This window comes from Rhamphochromis longiceps, linkage group LG10 (assembly GCF_057381845.1).
Source record: "Rhamphochromis longiceps isolate RC_006_pf linkage group LG10, R_longiceps_female_GT1.1, whole genome shotgun sequence".
NCBI classification, from domain to species: Eukaryota; Metazoa; Chordata; class Actinopteri; order Cichliformes; family Cichlidae; genus Rhamphochromis; species Rhamphochromis longiceps.
This window is the reverse complement of record NC_140566.1, coordinates 756,057-773,979: the sequence shown is the minus strand read 5'-3', so window position 1 is coordinate 773,979 and position 17,923 is coordinate 756,057. Positions and strand designations below refer to the sequence as shown.

The following is a 17,923-nucleotide window of genomic DNA, read 5'->3' as shown; positions in this document are numbered from 1 at the left end:
CCCCTCCAACTACCGACCAATAACCTGCCTCAGTACTACATGGAAGCTCCTGTCAGGCATCATATCGGCTAAGATGAACAGGCACATGGGTCAATACATGAGCGGGACACAGAAAGGAATTGGCAAGAATACCAGAGGCGCAAAACACCAGCTACTGGTAGACAGAACAATCAGCCGAGACTGCAAGACCAGACTGACCAACCTGTGCACTGCCTGGATTGATTACAAGAAGGCCTATGACTCAATGCCCCACAGCTGGATACTGGAATGCCTAGAATTGTACAAGATCAATGGGACCCTAAGAGCCTTCATCAGGAACTCAATGGGGATGTGGCGTACAACACTAGAGGCCAACTCCAAGCCCATAGCACAAGTCACCATCAAGTGCGGGATCTACCAAGGAGATGCTCTGTCCCCACTGCTGTTCTGCATAGGCCTGAACCCCCTCAGTGAGATCATTAACAAGACTGGCTACGGATACCGACTACAGAACGGAGCAGTTGTCAGCCACCTCCTGTACATGGATGACATCAAGCTGTATGCCAAGAGTGAACGAGACATCGATTCACTGATCCACACTACCAGGCTATACAGCAATGACATTGGAATGTCGTTTGGACTGGAGAAGTGTAGTCGGATGGTAACAAAGAGAGGGAAGGTAGTCAGAACTGAGGGGATTGAACTACCAGAAGGCAACATTGCAGACATAGAGGACAGTTACAAGTACTTGGGGATCCCACAGGCGAATGGGAACCATGAAGAGGCCGCTAGAAAAGCTGCAACCACCAAGTACCTGCAGAGGGTCAGGCAAGTCCTGAGGAGTCAGCTGAATGGTAAGAACAAGATCCGGGCCATCAACACGTACGCCCTGCCCGTGATCAGGTACCCTGCTGGGGTAATAGGCTGGCCAAAGGAGGAGATAGAAGCCACTGACATAAAGACAAGAAAGCTCCTTACCATGCATGGAGGGTTTCACCCCAAATCCAGCACCCTGAGGCTGTACGCTAAGCGGAAGGAAGGGGGCCGGGGACTGGTGAGTGTCAGCACCACAGTCCAGGATGAGACAACGAACATCCAAGAATACATTAGGAAGATGGCCCCAACTGACCGAGTGCTCAGTGAATACCTCAGGCAGCAGAAACCCAAGAAAGAGGAGGGAGACGAGGAACCATCATGGAAGGACAGGCCCCTGCACGGTATGTACCACCGGCAGATAGAGGAGGTGGCTGATATCCAGAAATCCTACCAGTGGCTGGACAAAGCTGGACTGAAAGACAGCACAGAGGCACTAATCATGGCAGCACAAGAACAAGCTCTGAGCACAAGATCCATAGAGGCTGGGGTCTATCACACCAGGCAAGACCCCAGGTGCAGGCTGTGTAAAGATGCCCCAGAGACAATCCAGCACATAACAGCAGGGTGCAAGATGCTAGCAGGCAAGGCATACATGGAACGCCATAACCAAGTGGCCGGCATAGTGTACAGGAACATCTGTGCCGAGTATAACCTGGAAGTCCCGAGGTCAAAATGGGAGATGCCCCCAAGGGTGGTGGAGAATGACCGAGCTAAGATCCTGTGGGACTTCCAGATACAGACGGACAAAATGGTGGTGGCTAACCAACCGGACATAGTGGTGGTAGACAAACAGAAGAAGATGGCCGTAGTGATCGATGTAGCGGTTCCGAATGACAGCAATATCAGGAAGAAGGAACACGAGAAGCTGGAGAAATACCAAGGGCTCAGAGAAGAGCTCGAGAGGATGTGGAGGGTGAAGGTAACGGTGGTCCCCGTGGTAATCGGAGCACTAGGTGCGGTGACTCCCAAGCTAGGCGAGTGGCTCCAGCAGATCCCAGGAACAACATCGGAGATCTCTGTCCAGAAGAGCGCAGTCCTGGGAACAGCTAAGATACTGCGCAGGACCCTCAAGCTCCCAGGCCTCTGGTAGAGGACCCGAGCTTGAAGGATAAACCGCCCGCAGGGGCGTGCTGGGTGTTTTTTTTTATATATATATATATATATATATATATATATATATATATATATATATATATATATATATATTTTTTTTTTTTTTTAAATTAAATAGAATAAACAATAAATTAAAATATACAGAGGTTTGCAGTTGGACATGTGCAAAACAAGTAGCATTCATATAAAGTATGGAAATAGTAAGGTTTGTCGGTCGTACACAAGGAGACATGTGCTACTCGTGAAAAAATAAAGGAAAAGTAAAATTAAACACAAAAACCAGCTGTTGCTTGGGGGAGCTTGCGACGAGGCTGTCATACTCGGCGCCGTATGATTTCTATACATTTTACATCAGATGAAAACATTGGTTGTAAGGTTCAGATAATTATTTATTAAAAGCTAGACATTTAAATGAGAATAAGAAAGAAAAGTATTTCTTTGTGCCCCCCTTTCCCTGTTAATACCCTACCTGGCCCCCTGGCAAAACTTTGCTAGACCCGCCCCTGCACAGTTACCAGCTGTCAGCTACATAGAAAAGGATCCTGGTGTTATTTGTCTCTCAGAAACAGTTCATAACTTCCCTTCAAGTCATTCATGTCGCCTAAAATGTAAACCTGTTTCTCCATCACCTGTTCATGATGATTCACTGATGATTCAGTAAGGACTAGTGATGGTAAATTTGATTCTTTTTATTGAATCGAGCTTTGAAGTGAATCGGATTTTTTGAGTCAGTTGACCAGAGAGTGCAAAAAATGTACATTTTCACTCAAACTTAATTTGTTTCTCTTTTCATGTAAATCCTACTGCTAAGATGAATGATTCTAAAAGAAAACAACTATTTTATAGAGCAAAAAACAGCAAAAACATTTCTAAAATTAAGCAATTTCCTATCAAAATTGCTTAATAAACATTTATTTTGTTTATTTTTATTTTATTAGTATTTTCCTTAAATGTGTCAAATATATATTTTCTCATCTAAATGTCCACTGAGCTGTGAGCCAGGGGGCGGTAATGCGCCTTAACATTGGTTGCCAACCAAGAAGAAGAAGAAGAAGCTGTGAGCTAGGAGGGAGGGAGGGGGTGAGTGATTCGTTCGCTCTATGATTCAGCACAGGAGGGAGGGGGTGAGTAGCTCAAATGTGCTGTTAGCATGTTAGCACAGCGATGCTACTATGAACCGAGGAGCTATTGTCTTAATGTGAGCTTCTACTCCAGTTTTCTTCCAGTTCAGAGCAGAAATTTTTTTGTTAAGATACTGGATGTTGTGTTTTTCTCCACAATTTAAATTATAAGCTAGATACATTACTGTTAACGGCAACAGGGATGAGTCAGTGAGTCAGTTGGGCTTGTGAATCATGATTCATGAGTCAGTAAAGTGATTCTCGAGTATTGAACGATTCGTTCATGATTCGCGCATCACTAGTAAGGACATCTCTTGTTTTCATGTTCACATTTCCCTCTCACCACATATCCAAACCGATATCAACACCAGCAGCTTTTATGGCTGTGGCTCCAGCAAACATCAGCTGATACTAGAAAGTAATATTAAATCAATTCTAACAACAGCTTATCAAGCATAAACCTGCTGCTGTTGTTTAGCGTGACATCCACTGGTTTCCTCTTTCTGGCGCAAAGTGGGCGATAAACAAACGAGAGAAAAGCCAATCAGCTGATCACTGATCAGTTTCATGATTGAAGCAGCAACAAGAGAGGGAGGGGGAGAGAATGAAAGAAGAAGAAACAGGTGTGCAGCAACGACACAGACTAACTCCAGCTTTGAGTCTTTTTTTTTACTCTAGCTGAAGTACCTCAATACCATTTTATTCTATTTGTCTGTGATAAGATTGTTTTCAGAGCCATTGCCCAAGCAAGGGGGAGGGTGCATCCGACCTCCTCGTCTGTAATTGGTCCAGCAAACAAAAAATTACCATCGGCCCACCAGGCAAATGCCCAGTATCCCCGATGGCCAGTCCAGCTGTGGTTAGTGGTCTGTATTTTTCTGCAATTCCAGCAATAAAGCTGCTTTGAGTTGTGTTCTCCTTAACTTTTCGTGCCACACACAGCTGGAGACAGAGTTTTAATTCATTTGAAAGCCTTTTATTATTATTATTTTAAAGTATTACTTTTGTTGTATTAATATCCCTTAATAAGTCCTCGAGCCATTTTTCAGCCACTGTGTTTTTTAATTTCAAGCCATTTTCACTGTGTTGAATAAAATATAGCCAAACTTGCCAAACATTTTTTTATTTTATTTTAAAATTGTGGTCTAAATTCATTAGATTAGCCTAAAATGGCTAAGCTACAGAAATGCATCCACCTTTAGTCCATCATAAACCCTATTTTTCATCCCAAATTTATCATAACATAAATGAATGCAGTTCTGGACTTTTCTGGGGAGTCGGGGGCTTACATTTGTAATTTTTTTATTTGGCCAGCAGGTGGCGCCATGTTTTCACATTTAAAGCAATGGTCCAAAATTCATTATTTTTCCCACTTTTTTTGTTGACTACAATGATTTTTCTGTCACTATCAATGCTGCACAATGGCATGTGTGTTTTTAAAAAATAATAAAGGTCTTTTTGCCTAAAAAAAATAAAATAAAGATCTTTGTGCCAAAAAAAGTTTTTTTTTTTGGACATTTTTGTGTCTAATTTCAAAAATCTTAAAATGCCACACTGCAATAAAAACAAATAACTATAAAAGCTAGAACCAAAACCAAATCTGACTTTATTTGGCTTCAAACTCAGATTGTTGATGCAGACTTTTTATGAGAATAAATGAGAATAAGCCGTAGTGCTGAAGTATGTCATTTTGACGACTTTTCCTGTCTGCACAGAAAACGTGCTCATAAACGCACAGAGTAGGAGTATGAGAAAATGTGAGGATACAGGAGAGTGATTAGACAATTGTCCTTCACAGATGATTTATGAGATTCATGACGGATATTTCAGAGGCAGAAACGATTCGACACTGTACCCAGGGGAGAGGAGATCATAAACAAGCTGTTCAATGTACTTAGAAAAATGGAAAAATAACTTGATTTCTGGCACACGCGGCGACTGTCACAGCAGCCATATCGCCTTGATCCAGTGATTGACACAGCGGCCGAACTATATATATATACAGTTTTGGGGAGTAACGGAATACATGTACCGCCGTTACGTATTTAAAATACAAAATATGAGTAACTGTATTCCGTTACAGTTACCGTTTAAAAAGGTGGTATTCAGAATACAGTTACTTTGTTGAAATAAAAGAATTACACGGCGGTCTTTCCCTGTTTCATATGGTAGGCTATGCCCTCTCTATCTCTGGTAATTCCACGCCGATGGAAACCCAAACAAAACATTAAGAGGCTCAAATGACTGTGTCTCAATCTCGTGTCTCATAATGACGTGAAGAAATATTTTTTAAAATTATTTAATATGATGGCAATAGGCAGAGTGTTACAGGCATCGCCCTAAAGAATGTAGCCTCATGGGCAGTGTAGTCTGTGCTGCAGGGAGAATGGACTGTCATACCCGTTATGTGTCTGTGAGCGAGGGAGGGAGAAAAAGGAGAGTGGAAAAGTACGAGTTGTCACCGACCAGAAACGGGAGCTGGAAGCATGTAAATATAATAATAACCACTGCAGCACAAAAGAGTTCCTGACGAGCCCGGTTGTAAGTAAGCTATTAAGACTCGACTGTACACTGTGTTTGTGTTTTCCTCTGAAACAATAAGTTCCGTTGGAGCAGCCTTTCAACACCTCTCTCTGTCTCTCGCTAGCAAAGTTGACCCATACAACAAAGTAAAGGTAGTTTTCGGCTACGAGCCCGACACGGAATACATTTTAATAGTAACCTTCCCAACACTGTGTGTGTGTGTAGATATATATATATATATAAACACCCAGCACGCCCCTGCGGGCGGTTTATCCTTCAAGCTCGGGTCCTCTACCAGAGGCCTGGGAGCTTGAGGGTCCTGCGCAGTATCTTAGCTGTTCCCAGGACTGCGCTCTTCTGGACAGAGATCTCCGATGTTATTCCCGGGATCTGCTGGAGCCACTCGCCTAGCTTGGGAGTCACCGCACCTAGTGCTCCGATTACCACGGGGACCACCGTTACCTTCACCCTCCACATCCTCTCGAGCTCTTCTCTGAGCCCTTGGTATTTCTCCAGCTTCTCGTGTTCCTTCTTCCTGATATTGCTGTCATTCGGAACCGCTACATCGATCACTACGGCCGTCTTCTTCTGTTTGTCTACCACCACTATGTCCGGTTGGTTAGCCACCACCATTTTGTCCGTCTGTATCTGGAAGTCCCACAGGATCTTAGCTCGGTCATTCTCCACCACCCTTGGGGGCATCTCCCATTTTGACCTCGGGACTTCTAGGTTATACTCGGCACAGATGTTCCTGTACACTATGCCGGCCACTTGGTTATGGCGTTCCATGTATGCCTTGCCTGCTAGCATCTTGCACCCTGCTGTTATGTGCTGGATTGTCTCTGGGGCATCTTTACACAGCCTGCACCTGGGGTCTTGCCTGGTGTGATAGACCCCAGCCTCTATGGATCTTGTACTCAGAGCTTGTTCTTGTGCTGCCATGATTAGTGCCTCTGTGCTGTCTTTCAGTCCAGCTTTGTCCAGCCACTGGTAGGATTTCTGGATATCAGCCACCTCCTCTATCTGCCGGTGGTACATACCGTGCAGGGGCCTGTCCTTCCATGATGGTTCCTCGTCTCCCTCCTCTTTCTTGGGTTTCTGCTGCCTGCGGAAGGGGCTACATGAATAGGATGAGGGACCTATGGATTCTCCATATATATATATATATATATATATATATATATATATATATATATAAGATAAGATAAGATAACCTTTATTAGTCCCACACGTGGGAAATTTGTTTTGTCACAGCAGGAAGTGGACAGTGCAAAAGTTATGAGGCAAAAATTAGGATACAATAAGAATAAATACAGTACACAACTGTACAGAATAGAATAAAATAAAATACTATATACAGTATAATAAAATAAAATAAATATACAATAAGATAAAAATAGAATACAAATACAAATACTATATACAACTGAGTAAAAATACAACGATGACAGAAAGGATTATTGCACTTAGTATTATTGCATATGTATGGATGTGTGTGCTTGATCAGTTAAAGTCTTTATTATGGAGTCTGACAGCAGTGGGGAGGAAAGACCTGCGAAATCTCTCCGTCCCACACCGTGGGTGCCGCAGTCTCCCACTGAAGGAGCTGCTCAGTGCTGTCACAGTCTGCTGCATGGGGTGGGAGATGTTGTCCAACAGTGATGACAGCTTAGCCACCATTCTCCTGTCACTCACCACCTCCACTGGGTCCAGAGGGCATCCTAGAACAGAGCTGGCCCTTCGGATCAGCCTGTTCAGTCTCTTCCTGTCCCCGGCAGAGATGCTGCTGCCCCAGCAGACCACGCCATAAAAGATAGCAGAAGCCACCACAGAGTCATAGAAGGTCTTCAGGAGTGGGCCCTCCACTCCAAACGACCTGAGTCTCCGCAGCAGGTACAGCCTGCTCTGCCCTTTCCTGTAGAGGGCGTCTGAGTTATGAGTCCAGTCCAGTCTGTTGTTCAGATGAACACCAAGGTACCTGTAGCTGTCCACAGCCTCAATGTCCATACCTTGGATGTTCAGTGGTTGCAGTGGAGAACGCTTGTGCCTGCGGAAGTCTACCACCAGTTCCTTGGTTTTACTGGCGTTGATCTGGAGGTAGTTCAGCTGGCACCAGTCCACAAAGTCTTGGGTCAGTCCTCTGTACTCCTTGTCGTCCCCATCAGTGATGAGGCCGACTATTGCAGAGTCATCAGAGAACTTCTGCAGGAAGCACTGGGTGGAATTGTGGGAGAAGTCTGCAGTGTAGATGGTGAAGAGGAACGGAGCCAGAACCGTTCCCTGTGGGGCCCCCGTACTGCAGACGACCCTGTCCGACACACAGCCCTGAGTCCTCACATACTGTGGTCGGTCGGTGAGGTAGTCCAAAATCCAGGTAGTGAGGTGATGGTCCACTCCAGAGTTCACCAGCTTGTCCTTTAGAACTGAGGGAAGAATGGTGTTGAAGGCACTGGAGAAATCAAAGAACATGATTCTCACAGTGCTTCCAGCGGTCTCCAGGTGAGCGAGGGAACGATGTAGGAGGTGAATGACGGCATCATCCGCTCCAATGCCAGGCTGGTAGGCAAACTGAAGTGGGTCCAGTGATGAGCTTATTAGGCGCCAAAGCTGAGCCAGGACCAACCGCTCCAGGGTCTTCATCAGGTGGGATGTCAGACCCACCGGCCTGTAGCTGTTGAGGTCCTTGGGGCGTGAAGTCTTTGGCACTGGTACAACACAGGAGGTTTTCCAGAGCTGTGGGACTCTTCCCAACCTCAGGCTCAGGTTGAAGAGGTGCTCCATCACCCCACACAGTTGGTCCGCGCAGGACCTGACGACCCTCGAGCTGATGCCATCTGGGCCCGCTGCCTTCTTGCCATTAATCCTCCTCAGTTCCCTCCTAACCTGGGTGGTTGAGAGAGACAGGCTGGAGCCTTGTGTTGAGTGTGTGTTGGAAGCTGTTGTTGGGGGTGGGGGGGAGTGAGCAGGGTGAATAGAGGAGGTGTGAAGTGTCAGAGGTGGAACAGCAGCAGTGGGGGTGGGTGAGTCTGCAGCCGATGTTGCAGACTGCCTCATGGCTGAGTCAAATCGGTTGAAGAAATGATTCAGTTCATTTGCCCATCTCACATCCCTCCCAGGCAGAGAGTTCTGCTGTTTGTGGCCCGAGATGGTTCTGAGGCCTCTCCAGACTTCACCAACGTTGTTTTGCTGAAGCTGGTTCTCCATCTTCTGCCTGTAGCTGTCCTTCCCATTCCTTATCAGTCCCCTCAGCTCTCTCTGCACCCTTTTCAACTCCTCTTTGTCTCTGGATATGCAACTATATTCAGCTGTGCACAGCTCCTAAGGGATCAAGTTTATGACCATACGGGAGGCGCAGAATAGCGAAATATGGACAGAGGAAATTCGTGCTACTCACGTGGGCTGCTCACTTTGGCCGGTGTTTACAGGTCAAAGAATGAAACAATCCTTTGCCTCTCGAGTGGGAAATCCGGGCTACGATGTCCCACAACAGGTTTCATCACATCAGGACGCTGCGCTTGACGGCATGATGACAGGCGATGCCGATGACATGAAGACAAACTATACCAACGGCTGCCAGATGGCTGCCTTCATAGTGTGGGCGCACCACCTGCAGATGCTGTGCGTCCAGACAGAGACCTGTTTGGATGAAAAACTCGTCCCATTCAGAGGCAGGTGCAGCTTCAGGCAGTACATTCCAAAAAAGCCGGTGAAATATGGTATAAAGATTTGGGCAAAAAGGTACGTGTCATTACGTGTCAGTTACGCACGCATTTTTTTCATTCTTGCCCATTCTTGTCCAAAATATACACAGGTTTTTTTTTTCTTTTCTTTTGTTTTCATTTTTTGTTAGGTTGTTGGCACCTACTCCTGCAGGAGGAGAATAAATCGGTGGCTTCCACAACCTCCTTGGCGTCTCATTTTACAGTGACTGTGTGGACTATATTGTGGACATAAATCGAGCCAGTCTGGCAGTAGAGGAAATGACATTTCTACATTCCCAACAACATAAATGTTGAAGTTTATCCTTCTAAAATAAATGTTTTTCTGGTTCAAAGTGATCTTGTATTTTTATTTACATATTTTTTTTATTTTATTTTAAAAAACAACAAGGCAATAAGCATTTAGTGGTGGAAAAACGTGAAAACATGATATTTACTGCCCCTGCAAAAAAAAAAAAAAAATGATGGATCAAAATGAATGTTGGTGGCAATTTTTGTCCCATATAAAGGCCTAATTATAATAACAATCAAATATTACTTCAAATGTATTTTCTGGAAAATTTTTAAGTTTTTTGTTTTTTTCGGCTAAAAAACCAGTGCGCTCATGTAAAGAAACTGGGATTTAAAGGGTTAAAACCCCCGAAATATAATTAAAACTTTATATATTTCAGGCAGAAGTAGTTTTAAAAGACTGACTCATTTAAAGTGGAAAAAAATATTAATATATAACATTTTTATAGCACTTTTTTGGGCGTGGCCGTTTTTTGGCTCGAGGATCAAAGGTAGATGTGTTTTTGAGGACTTAGGGTTAAAGTATTTTATTATTTTATTATTTGTTGTTACCTATCATCCACCTGGGCTTTTGTACTTTACTTCTCAGACTTTCTTATCTGATTTAGTGCTCAGCTAAGAGAAAATAATTATTGTTGGTGAATTAAACATCAGTGCAGATACTGAAAATGACAGCATCAAGATGGCCTTTAATTGATTATTAGGCTCAATTGCCTTTGCTCAAAACAGAATAGAACTAACCCACCACTTTAGTCACACTCTGGATCTTGTTCTTAAACTATGTTTAAGGATATAATTCTGCCACCTACTTCTTCTTAATTGCCATGCACCAACACAGTGCATTGCAGCAATATCTTTGTGCAATATCTCTAAAATTAGAAGCATCCTGTCTCAGATTTATGCTGAAGAACTAGGTCGTGCATTTTTTACTTGTAGGCTGAACAATTGTAATTCATTACATGCATGGAGAGTACTGACAGGGACTAGAAAGAGAGCAGATCTTGCTAATCCTGGCTTTTCTTCATTGGCTCCCCGTTAAATCCAGATTCACATTTAAAAACCTTTTCCACACATACAAAGTGTTGAATAATCAGACCCCATCTTATCTTAAAGACCTCATAGTACCATATCACCCCAAAGGAGCACTTAACTCTCAGACTGCTGGCTTACTTGGAGTTCCTTTGGGGATAAATAAAGTCTCTCTGATTCTGATTCTGTTCCTGGGATATTTAAAAGCAGAATTGCAAACAGAGCTTTTAGCTTTCAAGCCCCTCTTCTGTGAAACCATCTTGGATTTGGGAGACAAATGCCCTCTCTACTTTTAAGATTAGGCTTAAGATGTTCCTTTTTGAGGGCTAGATTAGGTCACCCTGACTCCTCCCTTAATTAATTCTACAATAGGCTTGGGCCACTGGGGGCTTTCCACGATGCACTGAGAATTCTTCATTCATCTCTTTTTACTCACTATTTGTTTATACAGTGGGGCAAAAAAGTATTTAGTCAGCCACCGATTGTGCAAGTTCCCCCACTTAAAATGATGACAGAGGTCAGTAATTTGCACCAGAGGTACACTTCAACTGTGAGAGACAGAATGTGAAAAAAAAATCCATGAATCCACATGGTAGGATTTGTAAAGAATTTATTGGTAAATCAGGGTGGAAAATAAGTATTTGGTCAATAACAAAAATACAACTCAATACTTTGTAACATAACCTTTGTTGGCAATAACAGAGGTCAAATGTTTACTATAGGTCTTTACCAGGTTTGCACACACAGTAGCTGGTATTTTGGCCCATTCCTCCATGCAGATCTTCTCGAGAGCAGTGATGTTTTGGGGCTGTCGCCGAGCAACACGGACTTTCAACTCCCGCCACAGATTTTCTATGGGGTTGAGGTCTGGAGACTGGCTAGGCCACTCCAGGACTTTCAAATGCTTCTTACGGAGCCACTCCTTTGTTGCCCGGGCGGTGTGTTTTGGATCATTGTCATGTTGGAAGACCCAGCCTCGTTTCATCTTCAAAGTTCTCACTGATGGAAGGAGGTTTTGGCTCAAAATCTCACGATACATGGCCCCATTCATTCTGTCCTTAACACGGATCAGTCGTCCTGTCCCCTTGGCAGAAAAACAGCCCCATAGCATGATGTTTCCACCCCCATGCTTCACAGTAGGTATGGTGTTCTTGGGATGCAACTCAGTATTCTTCTTCCTCCAAACACGACGAGTTGAGTTTATACCAAAAAGTTCTACTTTGGTTTCATCTGACCACATGACATTCTCCCAATCCTCTGCTGTATCATCCATGTGCTCTCTGGCAAACTTCAGACGGGCCTGGACATGCACTGGCTTCAGCAGCGGAACACGTCTGGCACTGCGGGATTTGATTCCCTGCCGTTGTAGTGTGTTACTGATGGTGACCTTTGTTACTTTGGTCCCAGCTCTCTGCAGGTCATTCACCAGGTCCTCCCGTGTGGTTCTGGGATCTTTGCTCACCGTTCTCATGATCATTTTGACCCCACGGGATGAGATCTTGCGTGGAGCCCCAGATCGAGGGAGATTATCAGTGGTCTTGTATGTCTTCCATTTTCTGATGATTGCTCCCACAGTTGATTTTTTCACACCAAGCTGCTTGCCTATTGTAGATTCACTCTTCCCAGTCTGGTGCAGGTCTACAATACTTTTCCTGGTGTCCTTCGAAAGCTCTTTGGTCTTGGCCATGGTGGAGTTTGGAGTCTGACTGTTTGAGGCTGTGGACAGGTGTCTTTTATACAGATGATGAGTTCAAACAGGTGCCATTCATACAGGTAACGAGTGGGGGACAGAAAAGCTTCTTACAGAAGACGTTACAGGTCTGTGAGAGCCAGAGATTTTCCTTGTTTGAGGTGACCAAATACTTATTTTCCACCCTAATTTACGAATAAATTCTTTACAAATCCTACCATGTGAATTCATGGATTTTTTTTTCACATTCTGTCTCTCACAGTTGAAGTGTACCTCTGGTGCAAATTACTGACCTCTGTCATCATTTTAAGTGGGGGAACTTGCACAATCGGTGGCTGACTAAATACTTTTTTGCCCCACTGTACAACACTCTGCAGGTAGTTATTATTAATCATCAGGCTCTCTTACTGTCTTACTCCCCTCACCTCCAACTGGTTGCAGCAGATGACTACCCCTCCTTGAGTCTGGCTTCCTTCACACTGTTGCCAAAGTGCTTGCCCCTAGGGGGTCATCAGATTGTTGGGGTTTTCTCTGTTTTCTCTGTATAATTGCAGGGTCTTTACCTTAGAGTATAAAATGCTTTGAGGCAACACTGACACTATATAAATAGAACTCAGTTGAACAAACTGAATTGAAAAAGAGCAACCAAAAGAACAAAAAAAAGTTCCCCAAAGCAATGCTTTGAGCTAATATACTGAGAAGTATTCTGATATTTGGCAGGTGAATGAGTGTTTGTCAAAACATTCAAATATTCCAATAAGCAATGTTTCATTTGTACATAATTCGATACAGAACACGACCATCTCTGTTAGAATGTTTTAGACAAATCACCAATTATGACAGTCTTCTCGTTTTGTGCATCCAATCGTTTAAGTGGTTATTGTGCTGCTTTTGGTCTTGTCACTACCACAGGTCGCAGTGGCAAAGATGCGAAACACACAACAAGTGTATGCTCTGAAGATTATGAATAAGTGGGACATGCTGAGGCGAAGAGAGGTACACAAGCACAGATAACCTCACATTCACAACACTAAGAATAGGGTTATGACAACATAATGGGGACTCAAACTTTAAATCTATAAGGTTTTTGTTATTGATAATTCAGCATTATATTTTTCTGCCTGCTGCTTTTCATTTGTCTGGCATCGAGTTCTCTTCATGCTTTACACAGACAGCATGTTACCAAGAAGAGAGGGAAGTTTTGTTAAGGGGTGACAGACGCTGGATCACAGAGTTGCACTATGCCTTTCAAGATGATAACTACCTGGTATGTTTATACATGGTCAATCAGATAAATATGTTTTACAAATGTGTTGTCTACATTTTAGCATTTTATATTTAACTTGAATCCGATTACTAATTTTCACAACCTTCCAATCCCTTCTCACTCAGTACCTGGTGATGGATTATTATGTAGGTGGAGACCTGCTGACTCTCCTCAGTAAATTTGAGGATCGGATCCCTGAGGACATGGCTCAGTTCTACTTGGCAGAGATGGTTATGGCCATTGACTCAGTCCATAGACTGGGTTATGTGCACAGGTAGACTGCTTATTGATTTTTTACTTTTTTTTTCTTATTTAGGGCTACAGTCATACACAGCAAATCCAGCATGTCCAAATTAACACTGTCGGATTTGATTTCAACACTATTAAAGTGTCTATATGGGTCCACACCAGAGAGTGTTAATTTAACTCTTTTTGGAGAGTTGGTACGTTAACTCTGATTTAGTGTTAAACACCAAATCTGTCTGGAGTTGATAATTTAACACTTGGTGTTAAGAGTTTATATATTAACTCTCAAAGAGTATTTTAGTTTAACTACGTAAGAGTTATCTTCTAATTCATTCTAAAAAGCGGGAATTTTACTGTTCTGAACTTCTAGAAATTTCTTTTGGAAATAAACATTTACTAAAAAGATGCAATGGTTTTTGAAAAACATTTATTCTGAACTGTGCACCACAATTTCAAAACATTTTCTGAAAGATGTAACAGTATACATGTTCTCACTTTCATTAGAATTTTGTTTATCAAAAGGTCTGACATGGTAAATGCAAATAACAGCATTCTCATCACTTATTTCTTCAATACAATATGCATGTCCTTCATTCATCCCTTTGTGGAACTTCAACGCACTTCTGCTCTCCCCCATATTCCATCTTCACAAGCATATCCTGTGCGGAGATCGAATAAAAATTAGTTGACACTAATTAATGGCACAAATAATCCAGTAAACAATTGCAGCACAGTAAAAAAAAAAAAGGAATCCTCTTTGAGCCATTACTTGCGTAAAGTATTTTCCCAAAAGACAAGGACACAGGCAACAGGTAATACTGAACTAAATGTAAAACCTCAACCTTTTTAATTTTTACCTAAACCGTGTGCACAAAACTCTGGAGGGATCTATGCTAACGTAGAACCCAGTCAGGACGTCAGCTACTGCTGTTTGCTCGTTTTTTTTTTATGGGCGATCGTTTTCAGGCTTCAAGTAGCACCATTATACCAACATTTCACATTCTAGACATTGTTTTAGGTGTATTTGACCAAAAGTTTGACTGAAAATTCACATGCAAGCTTTTTTCAAGGCTGTGGTATTTGCCCGCAAACAATACCTTTCAGCTAGCTAAAACAGAATATTATGCTATCAGCGAGCAACATGGCTAATGCCTTTCACACAGCTTTGTCTCAACTCCAAAGAGCCACAGAAGTAAAAGCTCATAATAATAATTGAAACAATCTTTGAAAAATGACTTACCAAGCATGGCAAACAACTCAAATATGTAGAGCAAAATGTTCTGAAACGGCTTCACTTCAGCTTCGATTGGAGCCGTGCTGGGGGCGGAGTCTGTGAATTTACTCTATTGGTGTCATAGCCCCTGTAGGAGTTCAGAGTTAAGAGGTCAAGAGTTAATGTTTCCATTGTAACACCTCCAGATTTGACAGAGAAACACTAATTTTTAACACTTGATTTTAACTACTATCATTTTACACCTCAGAGTTACATTAAAAGAATGTGACTCTGCTTAGAGTAAAATTAACTCTACTTTTGCAAGAAGACTATTAACACCAAAACATTTAACACTTTTGAATTTGCTGTGTACCGAGTTTGCAGAGAAACATTATCTAAAATATATGTATCAGAGATATGAGGTTCAAATATTAATATTAGCTCTTTCCTAAAACTGACTAACATAAACAAACTATAATCATTTGATCATAATGACTTTTTTTGTTAATGAAATCTGACATTTAGAGGTTAAATAGCCCTATTTACCTGTTTTCTTACACAGAGACATCAAACCTGACAACATCCTGTTGACAGCTGATGGGCATATTAGACTGGGAGACTTTGGTTCCTGTCTGAGGCTACTTGATGATGGGATGGTGAGAGTTCATTGTGTGGAAGTAACAACGGACAGACAGACAGACATTAGTTTTCACAAAAAAGATGTGCATAAAAAGCAACACTGTCTCCTAAAAGTAGTGCTCTCATACATTCTCAGTTACATTCTTAAACTAACTCATAGCAACAGTCTAGTTTTACAGTAAAGATTACAATATGTCACGCAATACCTGGAGAGAGGAAGGTCTGCACATCCCTTGACCCGGACAGGGCTGGACTGGGACAAAAAAATCGGCCCGGGCATTTTGACTAGAGACCAGCCCACCAGGTATTATAGGAAAAGCCATGAAGCCTTTGAATGAACACAAATGGTGTTGTGACAGTGATGCACACTGTCTTGTTGGTATATATGTATGTTTTCTATACATTTTACATTATGACCACTCTGGCTGTAAGAGTCAGATAATTATTTATTAAAAGCTAGACATTTTAAATGAGAATAAGAAAGAAAAGTATTTCTTTGTGCCCCCCAATCCCTGTTAATGCCCTACCTGCCCCCCCTGTAAAAACTTTGCTAGACCCAGCAAACATCAGCTGATACTAGAAAGTAATATTAAATCAATTCTAACAACAGCTCATCGAGCTTAAATCTGCTGCTGTTGTTTAGCGCGACATCCGCTGGTTTTCTCTTTCTGGTGCAAAGTGGGCGATAAACAAACAAGAGAGAAAAGCCAATCAGCTGATCATTGATCAGTTTCACGATTGAAGTAGCAACAGGAGAGGGAGGGAGAGAGAATGAGAGAAGAAGAGGCAACTGCGCAGCGTAAAGACACTTAATAACTCCAGCTTTGAGTCTTTTTTTCATTCTAGCTGAAGTACGGGACAAATTGTGTTCCTTTTCAACTCAATACCATTTTCTTCTGTTTGTCTGTGACAAGACTGCTTTCAGAGGGAGGGCGCATCTGACCTCCTCGGCTGTAATTAAAAAAACAAAAACAAACAAACAACAACAACAACAAAAACTCAGTTTACTTGTCATGGAGCTTCCTTATTTGTTCATTTTTAAGACAGGACTAAAAACACACAGTGATGATTTTGCTACATTCTAGTATTTCCTTGAAGCAGGTCATGGCTTTTAGTTATTTCTATTTTTTTTTTTAAATCTATCTTCTTTTCTTTGCAGGTGCACTCGTCTTTAGCAGTCGGGACCCCAGACTATTTGTCTCCAGAGATCTTAAGAGCAGTTGAGGGAGGTGGAGGTTATGGTCCTGAGTGTGACTGGTGGGCTCTGGGCATTTGTGCTTATGAGATGTTGCTGGGGACCACACCTTTCTATGCAGAGTCCATCTCTGAAACATATGCCAAGATCATTCACTTTCAGGTACATACAAGTAGCTTTAATGTCATATAAATGCCAAAATGAAAATTTGGAGTATAATAAAATTTCTGCACACATTTTAATAGCGATGGCAGATTTCCATTCACTTCTGTTGCAAGTATTTTTAATGATCCGTCTGTGTGCTGGTAAAACAAACAAAATAACAAAATGCAATTTTGGCACATAATTCAACAATTATAATGGACCAAATGGGCCTTTATCACTTTATCCAGACCAAAAAGGTTTTTAAAGAAGACAGTATCTGAGTGTAATTCTCCGGACTGAAACAAAAATTGTAACTAAATATTTCCAAATGTTTAAATCTGTTTTTATTCATTTGTTTATACAACCTAGTGTGTATAGCATAATGGCACCAGTTTAATATCTATGATGCAGTGTAAACAGAAATAAGCACTGCTAGTCTGGATTGTCTGTTTGTTTCAGTTTTGTTTTTCATAAGTCAGTGGAGAAACTTAAAGTACATTTTTTTCAAGGGTTACAGTACCATGATGTATAGGTGGTTTAAAAACCTTTGGTTGACTTATCAAGTTCATAATAACCCTCATGTGATTTCTGATAAAGGAATGAGGTCATAGTTGTTCTAAGCTTCATAAACACAATTATTATTTTGTTTCATGTTAAATGTATATTAACTGGCCATTACATAATAGTTTCTATTCAAACTGACCACCTTAGTCTATTCATGCAATGCGTTTTCTGCCAAGCAAAGGCAATTTGAAGTTTTCAATTCAATTCAATTCAATTTTATTTATATAGCGCTTCATAGATACAGAGAAAAACCCAACAATCATATGACCCCCTATGAGCAAGCACTTTGGCGACAGTGGGAAGGAAAAACTCCC

General features: G+C 42.1%; 1 protein-coding gene and 1 long non-coding RNA gene across 2 annotated transcripts in view; one reads left to right on the top strand and one right to left on the bottom strand.

The window, feature by feature from the left end:
- Positions 1 to 17,923, top strand: part of dmpk (DM1 protein kinase) — a 95,060-nt gene that overhangs the window by 60,355 nt on the left and 16,782 nt on the right. Inside the window, exons 3-7 of the mRNA XM_085419802.1 lie at positions 13,254 to 13,337; positions 13,513 to 13,608; positions 13,734 to 13,882; positions 15,630 to 15,723; positions 16,866 to 17,063. Coding sequence (XP_085275928.1) covers positions 13,254 to 13,337; positions 13,513 to 13,608; positions 13,734 to 13,882; positions 15,630 to 15,723; positions 16,866 to 17,063 — 621 coding nt within the window. The remainder of the gene's footprint in view (positions 1 to 13,253; positions 13,338 to 13,512; positions 13,609 to 13,733; positions 13,883 to 15,629; positions 15,724 to 16,865; positions 17,064 to 17,923) is intronic.
- On the bottom strand, positions 14,265 to 15,265 carry LOC146660081 (uncharacterized). The gene is made up of 2 exons (XR_014913433.1): positions 15,095 to 15,265; positions 14,265 to 14,513 (listed from the first exon to the last, which is right to left on the bottom strand). It is a non-coding gene; the product is annotated as an uncharacterized LOC146660081 (long non-coding RNA).